This window comes from Odocoileus virginianus, chromosome 5, assembly GCF_023699985.2.
Source record: "Odocoileus virginianus isolate 20LAN1187 ecotype Illinois chromosome 5, Ovbor_1.2, whole genome shotgun sequence".
In the NCBI taxonomy this organism is placed as follows: Eukaryota; Metazoa; Chordata; class Mammalia; order Artiodactyla; family Cervidae; genus Odocoileus; species Odocoileus virginianus.
In genome coordinates this window covers 85,116,026-85,139,117 of record NC_069678.1, presented here as the reverse complement: position 1 = coordinate 85,139,117, position 23,092 = coordinate 85,116,026, and the positions used below count along the sequence as shown (strand labels likewise).

The window sequence follows — 23,092 nt, the reverse complement described above, 5'->3', positions numbered from 1 at the left end:
GCAAGCAAGGGACAAGGACAGTGCTGAGAGTTGGGTTAAAGAAGGAATCAGGGATGAGTTAAGCTGAGTTTTGAGGGATGCGAGGATCTCTGATGACAGCATCTGAGCTGGGGAAAGGGTGTTTTAGGCAGAGGGGATACACAAAGCAAAGGCTGGCAGGTGGAGTGTTGGCTGGAAACCTAGCCTAGGGCCCTGTGGGATGAGATCATAGGCTGCCCAACTGCTCAGCTGGCCTCTCTTCCTTCTGAGGCCATACAGTGATCTGACAACATCTGACTTCTCCACAGCCTATGCTGTAGGGACCTCATCTGTCTCCGTTGCTGCTCTTGCCTTAATATCCGGAACAGTGCACATGCATCAAAGGTGCTCAATAAATATGTTAAGAGAAACGAGAAACTTCTCCCCAAACAGGATGAAATTTGAGGCAAGTGTTTGTTCCAACGACCCTGGCAACAGCCTCCAACAGACTCTAAAATAGTGATTTGCAAAGTGTGGTCCAGGGTGCATCACCTGGGAACTTGTCAGAAATGCAAAGTCTCAAGCCGCAACCCAGACTAACCTGGCTGGAGCCCAGTAAAACGTTTTAACAACCTCTCCAGGTTGATTCTACTACACGTTAAACCAGGCACTCTGAATGCCTACGAAAAACAACTTGCAGATGGAGAAGCCAAAATTGTGGCCAAGCCTGACTCAGAACCCAGGTGTTCTTGACCCTCTCCTTTCCCCCAGCCCAGGGCAGAAAGAAGAGAACTCCATCATCCACCCCACCAGGTTTCTGGAACGAAGATTTGGAAATACCAAGGGTCTAGAAACAGAGGGCGGGGCATTCCTCCCGGGAATAGAAGGAGGGGCCATGTGCTCTGAGCCCCGCCTCATTTCTGTTGCCCCGGGAAACCCCGGGTTGTAACAATAACCCGCTGACGCGCTTAGGGGAGGAATCCTGCCGAGTCCGTGGGCGGGACAGCCCTGCTACGGACCAATGAGAGTGCTCGGGCCCCGCCCCCGCGCCCCCGCCCCTAGAGCAAAGCAGGGGGCGGGGTCGCGCTCGCCGCGTCTTCCCTGCTCCGTAGGCGGCGCTGTTGCATGCAGGGGCTGCGGCGGGGTCGCCCCCGGCCGGGAGCCCCGCGCCTCCGCCTCCAGCCCGCGGGCGGGGCACCTGGCCCGCCAGAGGATTCCGCGGCCGCGGGCGGGCACGCCCCGCCCTCTCCCGCGCCGGGCCCGCCCCCCTCCCTGTCCCCCGCCCATCTGAGGTGCAGCCGGCGCTGAGCGCGGCAGGCGCGGGAGCTGGCGCTGGAGCCGGAGCGGCGGCGGCGGCGGCATTCACGGGGCGGCGGCGGCGGCGGCGACGCGGGCTCCGGCACGGGCTCGGGCTCCGGCATGGTGCAGTCCGGCTTAGTCCCGGGAGAGTGGGGCCCGCGTGCGGGGTCGGCGCCGGGGGAGCGGCGGCAGAGACGGTGGCGGTGGTGGCTGCAGGCACAAGCAGGCGGCAGGTGCTAGAAGCGGGGCTGGGCGAGGTGTGTGCCCGTTGGGCTCCGGGGCCGCCGCTCTCTCACTGCCCCCCTCTTTTCCTCCCTTCGGGCTTCCCAGCGCGTCCAGCCCCCTGTCTCCGCGACCTGGCCCATGGCGCCCCGCGGTTGAGCGGGCGCCGCCAGGGACCCCTCCCGCGGGCCTCCCAGGGGCGCGCAGATCCCGGAGCCGCCCGCCCACCCTCCGCGGAGCCCCCCTCCCCTCCTCGCCCGAGCCGGGCGGGACCATGGCTGCGAAGCTGCGAGCGCATCAGGTGGACGTGGACCCGGACTTCGCGCCGCAGAGCCGGCCGCGCTCGTGTACCTGGCCCCTGCCGCAGCCCGACTTGGTCGGCGACGAGGACGGAGCGCTGGGTTCTGGGGTGGCCGAGGGCGCCGAGGACTGCGGGCCGGAGCGCCGGGCCACGGCCCCGCCGATGGCCCCAGCGCCGCCGCTGGGCGCGGAGGTCGGACCGCTGCGGAAAGCGAAGAGCTCCCGGCGGAACGCGTGGGGGAACCTGTCCTACGCCGACCTCATCACCAAAGCCATCGAGAGCGCCCCGGACAAGCGGCTCACGCTCTCGCAGATCTACGACTGGATGGTCCGTTACGTGCCCTACTTCAAGGATAAAGGCGACAGCAACAGCTCGGCCGGCTGGAAGGTGGGGGCGTCGGGCTGGGGAGGGGTGCTGGAGCCGTCGGCTGGGGCTTCCAAGGGCTGCTAGATGCCTCTGGGCACCCGGTGGGCGGTCTGGAGGGAGACCCTGGGGCACCCCCGGGGGTCACAGAGTGTGTGCCCAGGGCGTGGGGCCGGCCGGCAGACAGGCGGGGGCGTGCTGGGAGCAGCTGTGTGCATGCTCTGGATGCAGGGTGGGAGGTCTGGTGGGGTGACAAGGGACTGCCACTTTGAAGCACCCCTGAGGGTGCCTCACCCCATCCCTGGGGGCATAGCAGAAGAACCTGTGCTCAGGCCTCAGACACTGGGGACCCCTCTCTTACCCGCCCCGGTCTGCTTTGTGTTACTCTCTTTTTACCCTCTCCACCAGGGCACCCTCCTTAAAGAGCTGAAATAATGACTTGGGGCCAGTGGCTGCTTTCCTCCCAAATCTTTCCCACTGCCCTCCCTGAAGCTGGCCTCAGGGTGAGGAATGCGACCCTAGGCCCACAGTTCTTTCTGTAGTGCCAGGAGTTCACCCTAGGGCACCAGCCAGTCTGAGGTGGGGAACTGGTCAGGTGATCTGAGTTCTCCATGGGGCAGCTGCTGTCCCCCCTTGCCTGGATCAGCACGGTGGGCTGGTGATGACCCCTGCTGGTGTGAGGGCAGGGTGTTGAGACCCGGGGATCTGTCTGTGCCCACCCCAGGCTGTCTGTCTCCCACTTCCCTGGTTTTCTGAGCCCAGATGCATTTGGGGGTGGGGGGAGGGGGAGGGGCACCCCAGGGAGGTCTCAGTACCAACCACTGGAAAGGGGGGGGAGCCATCTTGGGAAAGGACGGGGTCTTGACTGGATTGTGGCCTCCAGACCCTCCCCTGGCTAACTTGTTGGGGAATGGGGATAGTTGATGCCTTTGGAGGAGAGGAGGCTGGGGGGGGTGGGGTGGTCGGGCCAGGCCTAGGGCCTGTAAGCTTTCAGCAAGAGGGGGTCTCTATGAGGGAGACATGCCTAAATGGAGGGAAGGGGCTGCGATTGGTGGTGGTAGGCAGGGTCAAGGGAAGGAGGTGTGCCAGTGGAGGAGGGGAGGCTTGTGGACGTGAACAGCACAAGGTGCCCAGCGGCTGCGTTGTAGGGGCCACAGTGCGTTGACCTGGGAGCCCATGGCTCTCAGGCTTTATGCTGGCAGCGCTTCTGTTTCTCTGGCCACTACTGGGTGGGGGATGCAGGCTGGAGTAGCAGACCTGGGTCCTCCTCTGCATCCTTTAGCTGGTCCCCCTGGGCTCAGCCCTCAGCAGAACACTTGTTCCTCCTAAGTGGGTGCTGTGTTTTGCTCCCACCTCCCCCTGCTGCACTGTCCCACCCTTCACTTCTTGTAGATTGTCCCTGTCTTCAAGGGCATAGAGTTCAGACACCTCTTCCAGGAAGCCTTCCCTAACCCCTTTTAGCTAGCTCAGGATTCCCTCATCTCTGGTCCTCTCCCTACCTGTCATAAGTCTTAGTCTTTTGTGTCCTGTCTCATTTCCCTTCCCCACCCCCTTTGGAAAACAGTGGCAGTGTTAGCTCAATCTCTGTGCCCACAACACCAAGCATAGCGCCTGGCACCAGGAGCTACCAGTGCATGTCTGGTAAAAGAGTAAAGAAGTGAGTGGATGGTGCAGAGGGTGCTGAAACCAGGGAGGATACTGTGAGTCACAGCAAGCCAGGAGGGTTTCCTGCAGGAGATGGAGCTCCAAATGGGGTTGAAGGGTTAGGGATGATGGGGAAGATGGCAAGAGGGAACATAAAGCTTGAACCCGAGAGAAAACTACAGTGAACTGAGGGTCTCAGGGCCAAGCCCTCTGCCAGGCAGCTTCAGGCATCTGTGCCAGGTGTCACCTTTAATGCCCTCTGCACTGCCTGAGGTGGATTTTACTGTCATCACTTACAGAACTGGGCACTGAGGCACAGAGTGGAGAAGCAAACTGCCCAAGGTCACAGCCAGTAGATGGGAAAGCTGGATTCCAATCTAGCTGTGTCTCCCTCCAGGGACCCAGAGCCTCTGGAATAGTGTCCTGCTTGCCCTGGGCGTGGGAGGGGGACACTGACAGCTTTCAAACAGGGATGGATCTAAATCCGAGAGTGGGATTGGGAAGGTACTTGGAGATAATATAGTCCCATGAGTTCATTTTGCAGACTGTGAGACTGAGGCCCTGGCAGGGAATGGGACTCTTCCCAGGTCATCAGCAGCAGGCCCTGGATGATGGCCCAGGCCTCCCGCCTGCCCTTTGGATGCGGTGTCCTCTGCACCACACTGCTGGGGACACACTGCTTCTCCCTGTCCCTGGGTTCAGGAAGGCTTGCCCTGGGCTGGGGCATTAGTGAGGGGTCCTCAGGCATGGGCTCCTCACCTAGACCTGGCAGAGACCCCTGCAGCACCAGAGGAGGGCTGTTCAGAGAGACCTCTGGCTTTTCCGGTCTCATCCCCTCAGTGGCTGTCCTCCTCCTATCCCACCCACATCCAGCTCCCCAGGGAGCCTCCTCCCCTCTCTCATTCCCACCCCTCCCACCACCTGTTCCCCCATTCCCAATCAGTCCCTCCAGGGGCTGGGTGGAGGGGCCATTCTCAACTCCCAGCCACCCTCTGGTTACAGAGCCTGTGGGACCCTTCAGGTGCCAGGGTTGGGGCCAGGGACCCACTGTTCCTTCCTCCCTCCCCTCCCCCACATAAGTGTTACCCTTCAGCCCGTGGGGTGTACTGAACCCTGTGACTGATGGAGTGGGGGACCAGTGGGGGAGGCGTTGAACCTACCTTCAGGATGCATCGGGGTTACCCAAGCCCTGTGTTCTATAGGCAGGAAGGGCTTGGGGGTGGGCACTGGGGGGGATAGGGGTGTGGTGAAGGCGGGGAGATCCCCTGGGGAGCCAGGCAAGCCCTCCCAGAGAAGATGGCACACGATCTGGTCTGTCTTCACTGGGTGGGGAGGGTGGGTAGAATTTGGGGGAAAGTCTTCCAAGGGATACTGACTGCGTATGCAAAGGCAGGGAGGTGGAATTCATACGCTGGGTTTGGGAGACTGTTGGGCGTGCCAGGCTGGAACTAAGAGCTCCTGGAGGTGGCAGGGCTGTGTCATGGGAAAGGCCGAGCGGGCCAGATCAGGAAGGGCTTGACCTTTGCCCTGTGGCCCCACCCGGGCTGTGGGATGACAGTTCAGAGGTGTTGCAGAGAGGAAGTGGAGGAGGCAAGATCAACAGCAGGCGCAGGGCACCCAGCAGGCTGAAGCCCGAAGACAGACTGGGCTTGGTGGGAGAGGCTGGAAGAGTTGCCGTCAGGGCGTAGAGTCTCCAGGTCCGGGGTGAGGGCTTGGACAGGAAGTCTCCCTCCCTCCGCAGGGCCCGGAAGTGTGGCTGTCCCACATCCAGGTTGTTACTGTTGTTCAGCCGCTAAGTCATGTCGACTCTTTGCTACCCCCATGGACTGTAGCGTGCCAAGCCTCCCTGTCCTTCACCATCCAAGTAGGGTCTCCCACTTCCTCTCAGATACTCTTGTCCCTCCTTCCCTAGTGCTGGACTCCTCCAGGAAGCCTTCCAGGCTGCTCTGGATCCTGGTGCTCCTTCTACTTAGCACCCCTGGAGTTCTGCCTGCTTTTGTGTTTCCTGGCTGCCAACTCCCCTGGGAGCTTTCAGGCCAGGCCTGGGTGCCTCCCATTCCTGTCCCAGGACAGGTGGGGTTGGAGCCCAGTGGAGGGGGACTCCCCTTCTCCCTCAGTGCCTGGAGCAGCTTGGCTGTTGTGGGGTGGGATCAGGAGGGGTGGTGCCCCCCCCCATACCACCCAGGCTGGCCAGTAGGTCCTAGGTGGGGTGGGGTCTAGAAGGAAGGGGCTGCTCCTTGAGGCCACGAGGAGGGTCCTGAGACAGCCCGGCTGAGCAGTGGTTTGCTTGCAGGGCTCCCCGTTCCAGCAGGGCTCCCTCCTCCTCCTTTGTCCTCCGGGGATCCCCAGCCCCGAGGGCTGGTGGGGGTGTGGGAGGAGGCGGTGTGAGCCCGGGTTGGGGGGTGTCCTCACCCCCCGCGCTGCACGAGCGGGGGGCTGGCAGCTGCCCGCCTCCTGGGCACGAGCCCGTGCCAGCCGCTCCTGGCACAGTTGCTGGCACGCCCGGCAGACTCCCACGGCCACCTGCTCACACCCACCCACGAGCGCTGGCGCGCGGCGGGCCCTTCCGGCTTCCCGGGCCTCCCGGCGCCCCTCCCCCGCTACCTCGCCCCCCCCATCCCCTCCCAGTCCTCTGCTCCACGAAGGCCCCTCACTTCTGCCAGCCGCGTGCGTGGCCCCCCGGCCGCCCCTCCCCAGCAACTTGGGGAGCTCAAGAGGCAGGGCCGCCAGGAGGCCCCGGGGGTAGCTGCACCAATGCGGCGAGAAGGAGGGGCGGACCCGGAGGCAGACAGACAGACCGACAGACAGGGTGAGGGCCCCCGCCTGCCACCTGGCGCCGCTCCAGCGGGACGATGGCGGGCAGCGCCGTGCCAGGCGGTAATTGCAGACAGACTAATTTAAAGAGATGAGACGGTTATTTTTAACTCCTGTTAAGGTAATGAACGGCGCGGGGAGGGGGGGTGTGCAGGTTCGAAAGTTCAGCGCCCCCCCAGCCCCCACTTTCTGCGGGTTGGGGCTCCCCTGCCTGCAGGCCCTGAGGACCCAGCTTCAGGACTGAGGAGTGGAGGGGCTCTGCCAGAGAGGGGGAAGGGCTCAGAGGGCTGGGGAGCAAGCGCCCACCGGTCCAGGCTGGTGTTAGCATCCCACTTTCCCAGCTGGAGAAGTGACTTGTCTTAGGATCACCTCCCTGAGAACTGGCAGACCTGGGAACTGAACCCCCTATACACCCCAAACTCATGTGTTTCTTCCTGTGCCATTAGGGCTGGGATGGGGAGGGGTTTGGAAAGGGGGCAGGCTTGTTTCTAGTAGCCCACCTTCTCTCATCTTTGAGTGGCAGCTGGTGGTGGCCACTAAACGGGGTCCAAAGAGCTATGGAAGCCCCTCTGTGTCTTGTGAGGAGTGCAGGTGTGGTTGCGGGCTTCAGGCGGGGGTGCGGGCTTCTGGGGTATGGCTGTAGCAGGGAGCACCCCACCCCAACTGTCTCCCTTACCTTGCAGCTGACTCCTCAGCACCCCTCCCCTATCTGAGCCTGTGGCCTGCCTGCCATCTTCTGGATGGGTCCCCGAGAAACAGGTTCACGTTGGTGCCTACTCCTTTCACATCCGAGTCTGACTTCCATCTCCAGGAGAGGCGGGGAGTCATGGAACCCATCACCTGCTGTCAAGCCTCCTTCCTAGATTACTCCCTTTCTCACACACTCCTAGGTGCTGGAGGCTGCAAGCTCCAGCACTGCCCATTCTGTTGCTAGACAGACCTTTGGGTTGTTAGGCCTTTCTTCCTTCTCTCTGGCCATGACCCATCTCTCTGGAGCATTGCTCCAGGTGTCCTAGTTCAGCCCTTCAGGGTCTGTTGGAGCTACGGAGTTGGGAGTGGCTGAGGGGTGGGGAGAGCCCCTGTAGGGGACCCTGATCTTGAGTGTGTTGAACTGGAGCAAAGCTCTCTCCCGATCTGGTCCTCTGTGTTCTCCTCCATAGCCAAAGGGCCTTAACTCACCCACTCTCTGGCCCTTTTGGGGGCTGTAACTGGACGAACCCTCTGGTTCTAGGAGCTGTGATGGGTTAGTTGGGCCTGGGGGCGCAGAGTGCTGATGGGGCTTCTCACGGGTGGAAGTAGATGAGTAACAGTGTGGATGCACTTGAACTGGGGACTTCTGCTTGGGGCTGCCTACCCAGCCCCTGGCGGTACCCAGGTGGCAGACATACTCTGAGCACAGTGAAGGGAGTGCTCGTGGCATTCCCAGCTGTCCCCCCAGAGCAGACAGATGGGGGTCCAGGGTGTTAGGTGGGCATCAGCAGAGGCTCTGGGGCCCGGGTAGGGTGCTCAGGGGGGACAGCTGGATCTGGAGCACCCCCCTTCCTCCTGGCACCCTGGTTACCATGGAAACCAACTCCTGTTTGGGAGGGTTTGGCTGTTTGCTGCCTCTCCCCACCCTCCAACCCATATGTGGAGGTGGGAGGGGGGCCAGGTGGCATGTGGGGGAGGGGCCTCCCACACCCTTCCCCCCCAGGGCCTCCGTCTTTGCAGAGAAACCTTTCTGGTCTCTAAGAGGGTTGCCTCTCGTGGGAAGGGGAACAAGAATTAAGGGAGTTAACTCCTGGGTGCTAGGCAGTCAGTTTGGCACTTCACATAAATCTTCCCATTTCATCCTCTCTGGGTCCTGCCAGGTATGTGATAATAGCCCCATTTTGCAGCTGAGGAAATTGAGGAAAAGACGAAGTCACTTGGCCAAGGCAGCATAGCTGAAGGAGGCTGAGCTTGGGTTTAGCTGCAGACCTGTCTGTTTCTACCATGTGTCACCATCTCCCAATGCCAGTGCAGTGTCAGCCCACATCCCAACTAGTCCTCCTGCCCCAGGGCTCTCTCATGCTCACTCCAGAACCCTCCAGGGCTACTCAGTTCCCTTGGGAGCCAACCAAGCCCAAACTGCTCTGTTCAAACCCCTGGGCCCTCTGTTGTCCTTGTCCAGGCCCTGCCCTCTCTCCCGTTTTCCCTGCTGCCTCTGATCCCATGCTGCCCTCACGCTGCCATCTTTATACCTAACACTGGACTTATCACCTGCTTGCCAAGACTGCTGTCAACTCTCAGGGGCTGATCCCTGGGGACACCCCTCAGAAACTAGGTGGGTGCTTGGGTAGTTTGAACAAAAACCTACCTACTCGGTGATTCTGAAACCCAATGTGTCTTTCTGAGAATCCTGCCTTAAGTCCTTAGTTGTTGGCAGAGCTGGCTGATGATCTGAGTCACCTCGAAGCTTTTAGGTGGTACAGTCAGCAGCCCCTGTCTCAGACCCTCTGTGTCAGACTGCCAGCGGGTGGGCTTTGAAATCTATATTTTAACAGGTCTGTCTGTTAAAGTTTGGATGTGGGCTGACAGGTCAGATTCTGAACTGATGCCTTAGATGATATCTTCCTTGACTCCTGCTTGTCCCTCCCGTCTTCTGTTCCCAGGGTGGACCACCTTCTCCTCCAAGCAGCCTGCCCAGATTGAGCCCACACCTCTCTTCCTCACTCTGTCTGGGTCCTGCAGAGAATTGAGCCCCATGCAGTCAGCTTCAAGGGACTGAAACCACTCCCAGCCACCCACCCCGGAACACATTCACCCACCCTCCGTGTCTCTTGTCCTCTGCCACAGAGCGTTTGGCTGCAGGAGGGAGGGGAATGGTCATCGGCATGAATCCTCGGCAGGCCTCTTTGGCGCTGGCCCATGAGGAACTGGAAAGTCGCAGTCCCTGCTCTCTGCTAGCTCTGTCTGGTGGGGGAGGTGAGACCACGTGTTCTCTGCTTACAGGGACCAGTCCTGGGGCCTTAGCCACTCCAGGTCTTGGCCTCCTGGCCCCAGTCAACCTCTCCAGCCACATCACTCACCCCTCTCGTCTTCTGACCTTTGCTTCAGCCACACACAGAACTCTTCCAGCTGGAGATTCAACCACAATGTGCCATGACAGGCATGCTCCTATTTAATTTTCACAGCAAACGGTGAAGCTGGTACCGCTACTGTCCTCAGTTTGCAAATGAGGAAAGTGAGGCCGAGAGACACAAAGTAGGCTGTCATAGTATCCCACTGGCAGTGACAGAAATGAAACTCCCCTGGGCCATTCCTCCCTAACCCAGGCTAGTGCAGGCTGGCCTCCACCAGCAACATTGTCTCTCTGATTTCCCTTGGAGTTTGGCCCTGAGGCTTCCAGTCTGGGGTGTTGGCTCTGCGATCCTGACTCCCTTTCTCCAACCCAGAGCTCCCAGAGGGAGGGAGCTGACATCAGCCCCCCTCTCCATCTGCAGGCCCCAGGGCTGATGGCTACTTCCTCCACTCACTTTAATTCAGGCCTACACCCACTGGGCACCCACTGTGCAGTGCTGCTCAGAGGAACTGGACTGGCTCCCTGCCCTCGAAATGCCTGCAGGTCCAGCTGGGGAAAGAAGATGAGGATAAAAATGACCCAGGGTCATGATGGAGGGACAGATAATGTGCTGTGTGTATTTGGAGGTGAGGAAAGAGAATGAGGCAAAAAAGTTAAAGCCTCAGGATTCTTTGGGAGCCTCACAGGGTCTGGCTATGTTAGCCAGACCCCAGCAGGGCTTGAGGCTGGAGAAGCGAGCAGGGGCCGACTGGTGAGTGGCCTTGAATGCCACACCAAGAAGTTGGCACTCCAAGCTGTGGGGAATGAGGATGACATGGGCGGAAAGGATGGTATGGAGGGTTGGGGTCGGAGAAGAGACTGGCTCAGGGGTCCACTGTGGGCCTCATACTGGGATCCAGGAGAGAAGATGAATCTGAGAAAGTAGAGGTTCCAAGACTCCAAGATGCCAGGCCTGAAGTGCCAGGCAGCACCCTTTGGTGCCTTGAGGATCTCAGAGGTGTGGGTAAGAGTCTTGAGGCAAACAGGGAGGAGCAGTCCTAGTTTTCCACCCTCGTGTAGCCTTGAGCATCCAAGCCTCAGTTTCCCTTTCTGCAAAATGGGATAATAATAAGACATGTCCAAGCTTTGCTGTGAGAATTACATCTGAGGAGAGTTACAGGTTAAGTCCCCAGTGAAATCTGAGCAAATACTGTTACTGTTGTTCATCACTCTGGCAAAGGAAAGGAGATAACTCTCCATGCCCTGTGTAGGGTGGGGGTCCTGGGCCCTGATCCCTGAAAGACACTGACTTGTATGTGTGTTGGGGCTGGGGGCGAGACTTCTAGTCCCTCCCTTTCTGTCCCTGGGGTGTGAGGGAATCAGGAGGTTCCATATGCTGCTCTCTAGCCTACAGAGCTTTCCCTGAGGCCTTGAGGGCAAACAGGCAGGTTTCAGGCCCTGTGTTTTTACAGATGAGGGCAGTGATTTACCCAAGGTCACCCTTGAACTCAGGGCTGCCTGCCCCTAGATGCTGGCTCCTCTTTGCCCACTGGCAGGCTGTGTGACCTTGGATATGGTACTTCCCTCTCTGGCTCTAAGTCCCATCTAGGGATCCGAGCTCCCCTCCCCCAACACGCTGGGAAGCCTCCACCCCTTCTGTCCCCTCCCCCTGTCCTCAGCTGGCCTTGCCTCCTTTTGTAACCTGAGCTGGGGCTGTGGGGGAAGGGGCTTGCCCTCTGCCAGCGGCACCTGCCAGCTGAGCAGATGTGAGGGGATGGAGGCCCCCATCCCCCAGGGGATTGCCTGCTCTTGGCTTGGCAAGGCTGGGGTTGGGCGGGCAGTGCTCAGCACACCCAGCCCTGGCCTCTGGCCTCTGCCCTGAGAACTTACCCCGAGCACTTGTTCATTTTTCGGTGGACATTCGTGCTCCAACATGCCCTGCAAAGACCTCTCAGGCTCCGGGAGGAGACAGATGGCAGATGAGGGCTGGTGTCCCAGTCTGGGTGGGCTGCTCAGGCCTCCTGGAGCCCCTTGGCATGGGGACAGAGGGCCAAGGGCAGCCCCTGGGGGTAAGGCCAGTGTCTGTGCGGGTGGCCATGCCCCTTCAGAGAGCAGATGGTTCTCTTGGCACCATGCCCACTCTTCCTTTCCACCTCCCACCCCCCAGCCAGCCTGCAGGGCTGGGGCACAGCTGCTGAGCCCTCCCCAGAGCCGGGCCCAGGGCAGGGCTGGGTGAGGTCACTGCAGCTGCTCCCAAGGCCTGGGGCAGGGGTGTGGGAGGTGCTGCCGGCAGAGTGAGGGAGGGGATCAGAATGAGGAGGGGCTCGGAGAGGCCTGAATGGCTTGGCAATTGGGGATCCCCTTTAATCCTGGAAGAGAGAGGAGGTCTGTGCAGGGGTTGCTGAGCCAGCGTGACAGCTCCTGGCGCCCTTTCCCCAGGAGAGTTTCTGTGTGGCCTAGGCTCCTTCCGAGAGGTGTCTTAGGGTAGGCGGAAGAGCACAGACCCTGGTGTGAATTCCTGCCTCAACACTCGCCCTTTGGAGCAGGTCAGTTGTCTCCTGACGCCTCAGTTTCTCCTCTGTAAAATGAGAATAGTAAACCAACTCAGAGGTTTGTTACAGATACTCAGTAAGACTTAAACTGTTGAGTGCCAGCATGTGCATGAATGCTCAGCAAATCGTAGTGTCTTTCCTTCTCCACTTGTTGAAGTCTCTGAAGGAGTCAGCAGAGAGAGTGGGGAGGTGGCAGAGGCACCAGGAACTGGAGGAAAAACCAGGAGGAGGAGGAGCCAATACCCGGAACTTCAGCCTGAGGTTTGGTGGAACAGAAATGGCACAGAGTTGCCAGGCCTGAGTGGTTCATGGCTGCTGAAAGTTCCAACCTATGTGTTGACTTACTGTGAGCCAAGGATTGCCCACAAAGTTCAAGTTGGGAGGCAGACTCATCCACAATTACATTCTAGAGCACAGGTGGATTTTTGCAGTAGAAATGGGGAGGAAACAGTTATCTTTGGGGCTTGCAGAGGGAGAAGACGCCACAAAGCTCGCCTTGATGGATCAGGACCCAGTTGCACAGAGAGAGAGAGAAAGGCACAGGGAACAGAGTGTGTGAAGGCAGGAAATGTGAGATATCCAGGGTGGCTGGAGTTCCAGATAGGTGTAAGCAATGGAGGTGACGAGGCTGGAGAACATCAGAGACCCTGGATTGTCAGTCTGGAATTGGACCCAAGCCCTGGGGGATGAGGAGCCATGGGTCTTTGAGTAGGGGTGAGCTGGGACTTCTGCTGTTGGCTCGTTTGCTGTCCAGGCTGGCTGTGTGGGCTCTGTTGTCTCAGGGGTGGGGGATGCCAGGGCCTGTCTCTTGACCTCCTGCCTTGCTTTGGCTACGTGGTTCCTCCTGGCCCCAGGCTGCCCACTTCTGTTCCACTAATGACTCCAAGCCATTCACCTGTCAACACCTGTGGCTCTGATGCCCCTGCCTGCCCTTCCACCCCTCTTTCCCTGCAGACCCTAGTACCAAGGGTTTGCATGTGGCCTCAGGGCCCTGAGGTCATCTAGGTCACTCCTCCCAGGAAGTCTGTCTGGACTGAGTACTCCAGGCAGCGGAGCAAGTGACACTCCTCAGTCAGGTGTGTTCCTGGGCCAGAGGTGGGTGGGGATTTAGGGTGGTAAAGGGTTGCTCCTGGGCCTGAGACAGGGACTCCATAAGATGTGGGATGTCGTGCAGTTCCTGGCCCCACCCTCTTTCCCATGGATGTTGGGATAGTTACTGTCTTTTACCGGAGATGCTCAAGGTCACATGGATGAGGTTGGGATTCCAACTCTAGCCCTCAGTACTTCTTCATGCAGGAAGGGAGGGAAGGAAGGAGGGAGAGAGGAAACAGGAGTCACAGAGGGAATCAGAACACTCATGCAGCCCCACAGGTGATCTCTGCTCTGGGAGGCACCACAGGGAGAAGCTGGGTCACCATCCCCATTGAGTAGGTGGGGTCAGCTTCCTGAGGGTGGGGCCACGCTGAACCTTGGACAGCAATGAAACCTGGAGAGGCATCCATACCTGGTTTTAGGTTGGATGGATGGACACGAGATCCAGGACTGAACTGGGAGGGTCCTGGAATCCCCTCAGTGCCAGAGGCCACGGGGTAGCACAGGGCTTGTTATGGGTGAGGAGCACAACACTTGGGTCTCCTGTCTTCGATGAAAGTCAGGAAGCTTGGGCTTGAGAATCAAGGCAGGGATGGCCACTGAGGTGGGCAGCAGGGCAGCGTTCCCCACCTCATTAGGGATGTGGGTGAGAAGAACCTTGGCTTTGGAATACAGCAGCCCTGAGACCCAGACCTAGCTCCATCACTTCCCAGCTTTGTGGTCTCAGGAGTCATTTAACCTACTTGAGCCTTAGTTCATCCCCTACTCCCACTTTGTAAAATAGCATTACCTACCCACAGTTTGGATGGTTTTTAGAATTCACAGAAGAAACATATCTAAAGAACCTAGCTTAGATCTGGCTCGTGGTAGGTGCTGCCCTTCTCCCGCCTTGGTATGTGAGTGTGTGCCAGTGGTGTGCAAGAGTGGGCTTGCACTGGCTCGTGAGAGCTGATCAGGGAGAACTTCTTCCCAGTTCTGCTCTCAGTGACATCATGCTGCCAGCTTAAAATTGGCTACGATGGGAATATCCAGGCCACAGAAATCCGCAAATGCTACAAATCCAATCAGGTGGAGTTTTTTTCCTTGCTGGAGAGCTGGAAAAAAAAATTCCATCCTGTGGGTTCTCTTTAGCCATCAAGGGGACCAAACAGGAGGTGGGGGCAATGATGGAGCACTAGCTGGACCATGCAACCTAGAACTCAAAGTCCAGGGGCCTGGGAAGATTGGATACAGTCATAGTGCCAGGCAGCCCTCCATAGGCTGGAAACAGCAAATGGTGGGACCCTTCTTCTTGCTCCAAACCCCTCCTCTTTTCCCCCTACTCCCCATCCCTGAGATCTGTTGGGCTCTGGCTGGAGAAGTAAGATTGGATGAGGTTGAGCTATCAGGGAATGAAGCTGTGCTGGGAGGAGAAATGAAGCTGAGCTGGAAGATAAACGAGGTTGTACTGTCAGGGAATGAGGTGGTACTTGGAGGCAAGGTGAGGCTGCATTATTAGATAAATGAGGTTGTACTATCAGGGGATGAAGTGTACTTGTAGGAGCGATGACGTCCTGCTGGATCAGGCGGGTTGCACCATCAGAGAACACAGCCACACCACAGGAGGAAGGAGAGCCTCCGACTTGGAGGATAAATGAGGGTGTCCTGCTGGATAAATAAGGGGGCCCGTCAGGTGAATGGAGTGCTGTTAGCAAATGAGGTTGTACTTGCTGGATAAATGGGACTGGTGTGCTGGATAAATAGGGTTGTGTTGTCAGATGAATGCATTACTGCTCGTGGGCGAAGGGTGTCCTGGGAATAGATGAGGGTGTCCTGTTGGATGGATGAGCTGCTGCCACCAAACAGCTCAGACCCTGTCCATGGGGGAGGCACCATCAGCAAGGACGAGGTTATTCTGCTCCCCTGGGGGCTCCTGGAGCATCTTCTGGCTCAGATGGTCCAGGCTGCGAGAGACCATGACCGCAGCAAGCCCTGGGTTACCCAAATCTGTTCGGGCAGCAGGAGCGAGCAGCGTAGGAGGCCAGGGTGGACAGCTGCCTTGTTCACCCTGGGAGCCCTACTTTCCCTCTCACCGAAGCCCTTCCTCCTCTCTCTGCTTCCTTCTGTGGCCCAGGATGCTCCTGCCTTTCCTCACCCCCTGCTTGCCTCCCATTCTGTTCTGTGTTCTCTCAGTTTGGAGAAGCCCCTATTCTGTGCAAGCCACTCTGCCAATCTCATTCATTATCCCTGCAAGACTATGTTACCCTCCTTTGCTGTCTCTCATTCATTCGCTCAACAAACATTTATGAAATGCCCAGCATATACCAAACACATGGGGTCTGGTAAGAAAATGAAAGGGACAGAAATGCTTCATGTAACTTAGTTTCTAATATAAGGGAACCCAGATAACAAATTAATGAACATAATATAAATAAATTATACAGTACTTTAGAAAGCACTAATTGTTTTAGAAAAACTCACAGCAGGGTTAGGGAGCCAAGAAATGGCAAGGCAGAGGAACATCTATTAAGAGCGGGCAGGATAGGTCTCATTACATAGGTGACATCTGAACAGAGACTTGAGGGAGCTGAGAGATGGATGTGGGTATCTGGTCAAGGTGGGATGGTACCTGGCAGGTTCCTGGAAGGTTTGAAGAATGGGAGGCATCAAGCAGGACAGTGTCAGGAGAGGAGCCTAGGAGGTCACAGAGGGGCTTGCGGGCTATGGTAAGGCCTTTGTTCTTTGCTCTGAGTGAGATGGGGGCACCCGAGTGTTCTGGGCAGGACTGGACCATGATCCAGGTTATTTATAGGATCCCTTGGCTGCTGCCTGGTGGAAGGCTAGAGGGAAACAAGAGTGGAGGCAGGTAACCTGTTTGAGGTGGTGGAAGTTCAAAGCATTCGATTGTTTGTGGGTATCGGAGCCAAGACTGGAATCTGGATCCAGCATCAGAGCCCTTGCTCTTTGTCCTGCATCAGCCTCCTCGCCCTGGTGACTGAGGCCCCGGGAGGCTGGCCTCTCACCCAGGTTCTGAGGGACAGTAGGAGGGGCTGGGATGTAACCCCTGTCCCTTCCCTCTGCCCCCACCCCCGATGATCTGTCTGAGGCACCAAGTCAGGGAGGTCCCATCTTCCCTGGGAAACTGCCCCAGGCCCGCATGGAGATGTGGGAGGTGTGAGGCCCCAGAAGCCCAACTTGGGCACCAGGGGAGCCTGGGCATGCCGGGGCCTTGGCTGTGGTGGCGGGTTGCTAGGCAACTCTGAGAGGGAACCCTGGTTACTGCTACCTGGCAGAGACGTCTCCCTGCCCTCCCTCCCTCACCTCCTCCGTGGCCTCTGGCCTCCCAGGAGGCCTTGTGGGTGAGATGTGATCAGTGCTTGCCACAGGATCTTGGCCGGGAGCTCTGACGGGTACCAGGTGGCTGGGCCCTGAGGAGCTGAGCTGCAGGGCCTGGCCTGGCCTCCTGGGGCACAGCCCTGGTGCACATCTGGTGAAGAGCCCTGCTCAGCAGACCGAGCCTAAGTCCTCACCTAGCTCTGGGCCACCTCCCTGGGTGACCTTGGGCAAAGCATGGCACCGTTCTAAGCTTCAACCCCATCCAGGTGGTCTGCAGAAATTCCTCGCCAAGGGCCATTTTCTGTGAGCGCCAAGGGAGGGCGCTGAGCAGAAAGGGTTCCAGGTTACCACCCCCCCGCCCCCAGCCCCAGTGGCTTGAGTGTGGAAAATTCATGTTTTGTGTTAGATTCCATTTACTAAAAGAGTTCCACTATTTAAAAAAAAAAGTTTGAAAGCCCTGGACTGAACAATTCCAAGAACTTTTCGTTGTCAACTGCAAAGGTGCCTAGAGTGCAGTGGCCCATCTTGTCAATTTCTGGGGAGGGAAACAGGCCAGAGAGGAAGAGGGACTGGCCCCAGGTCAGGCTTGCTGGAGGACAGGGGGGAGCACTGAGCTGCAGGTCAGGAGGCCTGGGCTCGAATCCCGGCTCTGCCACCAGGTCCTGGGTGACGGAGGGCAAGTCCTTTTCTCTCTCTGGGTCCAACCAGCTGTGGTTTCAGGCTGGGGCTCGGGGGTACCTAGCTGGGCAAGGAACAGAGTGGGGAAGGATAGAGACCTTCATAGGCCTGGAACGTGTGTTCTTGACCGTGATCTAAAACATTTTTATTGATATTCAGAAAATTTGGAAGTCTCGTGGAGTACAAGCCAAGATTCCCTTGAATTCTAAAAAGGAAGTACAAGACTCTTAGGGAATTTTGACCTTTTAACATGCCCCCAGCTTCCCATGCTACCAGCTTCTAGGGTTGATTACATCATGGAAAGTTTGAGAAGAAATGGAGGACTGGTTTCCTAAGATTTTTTGGAAATTCTCTGACTTGTTCTCTCTCCCATGGTGGAATGTGAGGTCCTTTAGACTCAGAGTGAGTCTAACTTGAAATCAGTGCCTGGCTCTGCCACTTAAACTGTGTGATCTTGACAACTTGCTTAACCTCTCTGAGCCTCAGTCACCTCACCTTGAGATGGTTGGTGCTTTAGTTGTCAAGTTGTGTCTGACTCTTTGCAACCCCATGGACTGTAGCCCACCAGGCTCCTCTGTCTGTGGGATTCTCCAGGCAGGAATACGGGAGTGGGTTGCCATTTCCCTTCCCTAGAACATCTTGAGATAGGGCTCATAATCCCTGAGTTGTATGAACACTGACAGAATGATCATAAAGTACTGAGAATGAGATCAAATACTCCCAGTGCCAGGGCTGACCTGGCAGGTACTCAGGAGGTGCCCTACTTGGTGATATCCTTCCTTCTCCCCCCACCCTCCAGCGCTCAGAGCTGGGCTGGCATGTAGTGACAAGGATACAGAGATGAGGCCTGACTGACCTCCAGCTGGAGAGGCTGGGAGGTGGAGCCTCTGGCTAAGCAGTCAGTCCCACAGGGGTTGAGAACTGAGGCCTGAGAGGCCCTGGAACGCAGGTGTGGGGGAGGGGCTGGGGAGCCAGGTGCAGGGGCGGGAGCAGGAAAGGGGGTTTCTACTCCAGGGAGCACCACTCCCTGGGGGTCCGGCTCCCCTCCTCTCAGGGGGCCCCAGGAGGAGCCGGGCAGGGCAATGCTGGGAGGGGCCTTGGGGCCCCAGCTGTTGTCTCCCAAGACCAGAAAGTGCCAGAGATAAGGAACCTGGGGCCCTGAAGAAGTCAGGTGTGTACCTGGCGCTGGGGGTAAGGGGTGAGTGGGTGCCCTGGGCAGCAGAGAGGATCCCTCCTTCTGGAATCAGGTGGGAAGGAGGCAGGAGGGAGAGCCCTCATGGATCAGAGGTTCTGGGTCTGGGGGGATGATAGCAGGTCCCTATGCTGGGCAGACGTGGAGTGGTACCTGGCATGACCGCCTGTGGGACCGTGGGCAAGTTACATCATGCCTCTGAGTCTCCATTCCCTGGTACAGGAGATGGGGTAATGCCAGCTCCCCAGAGTTGTTTGTGCCCAGTGCAGGTACACTCAGGGCCTGATATTAAGGATTGTAGAGAAGGAGTAAACCTGTGGAGTGATCTGAGAAGTGAGGTCTTCTAGCCAGAGTGAGGGATTTAACCAACATTATGAACACCTGGTGTGTTCACCAAACTCTTAGCACGAACATTATCTCAGGTAATGATCTAATAGCCTTCCGAGGTGGTTACTGTATGTTGCCCATTTTTTTCAGAGCAGCTCACTGAGGCATGCGCTCCTAGAGATTGAGTCAACAGCCATGGTCACATAGCTAAGTGGCTGAAAAGAGCTAGGCATCCTGCCCAGCCCTTCAGATACCCAAACCCCTGCTATTTCCACAACAGTGCCAGAACCAGGAAGTCCAGGCCACCAGCAGGGAGGCCCCAGAGGTGGGGCGTGGTAGGCTTTGCAGTAGTTCTAGTCCTCTACGTTCTCTGTGAGGAGCCAGGTCAGTGGAGCTGTGGACTCCCCTGCCTCCCTCTGTCCCCAGGCCAGGCCTGGCAAAAGCAGGCAGTGATATGGAGCCCAACAGAAATTTACAAGAGAATATGTGTAGGTGTGACTAAGGTGAAGCCTGTGGAAGGACCAGAGACAGCAGGAGAGCTTTGGGGCCTCAAGCAAGCCACTTCATCTCTCTGAGCCTCAGTCTCCTTGTCTGTAAATGGACATGATGTCACCTGCTTTGTGAGGATTTTGTGCAGTTTCCACCAGGAAGGGGCTTGAGGGCAAGGCTACTTTGCATCAGGTGGGTGGGGAGGGAAAGGAACTGGGCTGACCAGAAGGTGGGTACTGAGCAGCTGTGGGGTTTGAGGTCTCCACGGCCGATGGATGTGCTTTGAGGGGCTTACTGGGATCGGAGGCCTCTGTGGAGTTCGCAGAAGCTCCGAAAAGTTGGGAGAAAATCTGGGCCTCTGCCCACCTTGGGGACCCCCAGCCGATTCTGCTTATCCTGGCCAGACCCTCCAAGCAAAGGGTTAACAGTCTTCTCTACCTGCAGTTGCATTTTAAAGACACGAAATTAAAGCAGGTAATTTATTCTCCCCACACACGAAAGAGCAATTAGTTCTAAACAGGGCTTAATCAGTCACCGCGAGATTGATTTCTGGAGCCCTGGGTTTTCGGGCTCCTGGCGCCACGCCAGGCTGGGGGGGGGGGGGGGGCGGACAAATGAGCCGCAGCGGCATGAGCCCTTACATAATCTGTTGGGGGGCCCTAGCAGCCTGGCTAGCCCCTGGTGAAGCTTGGCTGAGTTGGAGACGGGGGATCTTGCTCCCCTGCTGCAGGCGGCTCCTCAAGAGTAGCCTCCCTGGCAGGGCTAGACCCAAAGCTCCGGCCCTACCCTACAGACAGTGCCTGTGATGGCTGGGAGCAGGGAGGGTGGGGCAGTTCTGGGGTGGGGGATGGATATTCTGAGTTTGTCCTACCTGCTACTTACACCTGTTCCCCCTTCTTCCCCGCTCTACCCTTTCATCTTCCCTCTTTCTTCCCCTTCTGCTTTTTGGCGTTTCTTCTCGCCTTCTCCTCCTCTCCTCGATTTTCTCCCCCTCCTCTTCCCGTCACTTACCCCTCACTGCCCACTCCCCCACCCCTGTCCTTGTCTCTGGCCACAGAACTCCATCCGGCACAACCTGTCTCTGCACACCCGGTTCATCCGCGTGCAGAACGAGGGCACAGGCAAGAGCTCCTGGTGGATGCTGAACCCCGAGGGCGGAAAGACGGGCAAGACCCCGCGGCGCAGGGCCGTGTCCATGGACAACGGGGCCAAATTCCTGCGCATTAAGGGCAAGGCCAGCAAGAAGAAGCAGCTGCAGGCACCCGAGCGAAGCCCCGACGACAGCCCCCCGGGCGCGCCAGCCCCAGGGCCCATGCCTGCCGCGGCCAAGTGGGCCACGAGCCCAGCCTCGCACGCCAGCGACGACTACGAGGCGTGGGCCGACTTCCGCGGCGGTGGGAGACCCCTGCTTGGGGAGGCAGCTGAACTGGAAGACGACGAGGCCCTGGAGGCCCTGGCGCCGTCGTCGCCGCTTATGTACCCAAGCCCGGCGAGCGCGCTATCGCCCGCGCTGGGTGCCCGCTGCCCGGGGGAGCTGCCCCGCCTGGCCGAGCTGGGGGGCCCGCTGGGCCTGCACGGTGGAGGCGGCGGCGGCGGCAGCGCAGGGCTGCCTGAGGCGCTGCTGGACGGCTCGCAGGACGCGTACGGGCCGCGGGCCCGCGCCGGGACGCCCGCCTACTTTGGCGGCTGCAAGGGCGGTGCCTACGGCGGGGGCGGGGGTTTCGGGCCGCCGGCGCTAGGCGCTCTGCGCCGCCTGCCCATGCAGACCATCCAAGAGAACAAGCAGGCCAGCTTCGCGCCGGCTGCCGCGCCCTACCGCCCGGGGGCGCTGCCCGCACTGTTGCCGCCGCCGCCACCCGCACCCAGGCCCGGCCCCTTGCTTGGTGCACCCGGGGAGCTGGCGCTGGCGGGCGCTGCTGCCGCCACCTACCCTGGCAAAGGAGTGGCCCCGTACGCGCCGCCGGCGCCCTCGCGCAGTGCCTTAGCCCACCCCATCAGCCTTATGACGCTGCCCGGCGAGGCGGGAGCGACGGGCCTGGCGCCACCGGGACACGCGGCCGTCTTCGGGGGCCCCCCCGGCGGCCTCCTGCTGGACGCGCTGCCTGGGCCGTACGCGGCCGCCGCCGCCGGGCCGCTGGGTGCCGCGCCCGACCGCTTCCCGGCCGACCTGGACCTAGACATGTTCAGCGGGAGCCTCGAGTGCGACGTCGAGTCCATCATCCTCAACGACTTCATGGACAGCGACGAGATGGACTTCAACTTCGACTCGGCCCTGCCGCCGCCGCCGCCCGGCCTGGCCGGGGCCCCGCCCCCCAACCAGAGCTGGGTGCCAGGCTGAGGGCCGCCGGCCGCGCGCCCCAGGTGCCCTGCCCCCCCCCCCCCCCCCCGGGGGCCTCTGTCTTCCCATCCTGATCCCCGGGTCCCCACTCCCATTCCCGCTCCACGGGGGGATCCAGGAGGCAGCCCCAACCCAGCTAGAGACAGCCCTCAGAAGCTGACCGCTGAGGGAAGTGGTAGGGAGGCGCTGGAGCACCCCAGTATTCCTGCCCAACCCCCAGAGGCCCGCTCTGCCTGCTCCCAAAGATGGGAAGCCTGGGGGGTGGAAGCTGGGTTCCCCGCCGGGTGGGAGTGGGGAGGAATGAGGTGGGACGCGCTGGTCTGGGAAGTCAACTGGGAGATGCGACAGGGGGGCGTCTCCGAATCCTCAGTTTCATTGGCAGGGCTCTCGTGTGGCTAATCGCCCACCCAAACTCGGAGCTGATTCCCTATTGACACTTTCCCACTGGTCTTTGCGTCACCCACCCCAAGCCAGGAACCCCTCTCCTAAAAACACACCCACACCTACCTATCGGCTGTTCACCTTGAGCTGTCCTTCAAGTCCTGAACCACCCTCCGACCTCCACCCCCACGGTTCAGCCCCTCCCACCCATCCTGCCTGCCCTAGTTTCTCCCCTCGCAGGTGGAAGTCCCTCTCCCATTCCACCCTTGCCCATCCCCCAGTACTGGTTTCAGCCTCTCCAGCTAGCCTCAGCTCTGGATCCGCCCCCCAACCCACCACCCCTTTCTCCGTGCTAGTCCTGGCTCCTCTCTCCCATATTTATAAGTGTCCGGTCGGGGCGGGCTTTGGGCGCGGTGTCCCCGGCGCATATCGTAGGCAGTGTACCGTGGCCGTGCCGTCAGCGTGTGCGTGTGCGTGTGTGCCGTGTCGAGGCCGTGTAGAGTGCATTGTACAGCATATTTTCATGAATAAAATTGTTTTAAATATTTCCCGCGCCTTGGGCTAGTAGGAGAGCGGCGGCGGAGGCAGATAATTGGCAAGGATCGCGGAGGCGGGGGTCCCTGTGCCTGAGCCTATTGTGACTTTGTGTCTGCATCTGTGTCAGCATTCACGGATGCCTGTCTGCTCAACACACATTGGTTAAGTGCCTACTGAGTTCTGGATGCTGGAGATGTGCCTGTGTGGACTCTGCACCTGTTTCTGTGAACATGTGCCTTGCAGGAAGTTTCTGGTCTAGGGATATTCTGTCCCAAAAAAGCTAGAGTTGGAAGAGAAGGCACAGATATTAAATGAGAGCATGTCTGTGTCAGATCCTGGATTAGGTGTAATTTTTGTTCCCATTGTACAGATGAGAAAACAGGGTCAGAGCAGGAAAATGGCCTGGCAAGGCAGGCTGGGATGGTGGAAAGGAGGCCCTTGAAGGCACACAGACTTCTGTTTGAATTTATCCCCTACTGTTTTCCAGTCGTGTGACCTTGGGCAAGTTTTCAACCTCTGTAACCTTGCTTTCCTGGCTGGCATACCTTGTGAGCAGTAAATGAGAAGA

General features: G+C 58.8%; 1 protein-coding gene across 1 annotated transcript; it reads left to right on the top strand.

Moving 5' to 3' along the window:
* The first annotated feature begins 1,061 nt into the window (after positions 1 to 1,061).
* Positions 1,062 to 22,534, top strand: FOXO6 (forkhead box O6). The gene is made up of 2 exons (XM_020914748.2): positions 1,062 to 2,167; positions 20,326 to 22,534. Exons 1-2 carry the CDS (start codon positions 1,754 to 1,756, stop codon positions 21,604 to 21,606), a joined length of 1,695 nt encoding a protein of 564 aa, XP_020770407.1. The 5' UTR covers positions 1,062 to 1,753; the 3' UTR covers positions 21,607 to 22,534.
* The last annotated feature ends 558 nt before the right edge of the window (positions 22,535 to 23,092 follow it).

Bases quoted from the DNA above. Each gene is read 5' to 3' on its own strand.
- FOXO6 (XM_020914748.2), top strand. From the start codon at position 1,754: ATGGCTGCGAAGCTGCGAGCGCATCAGGTGGACGTGGACCCGGACTTC. The intron at 2,168-20,325 runs GTGGGGGCGTCG...CTCTGGCCACAG, and splicing joins ACAGCTCGGCCGGCTGGAAG to AACTCCATCCGGCACAACCT.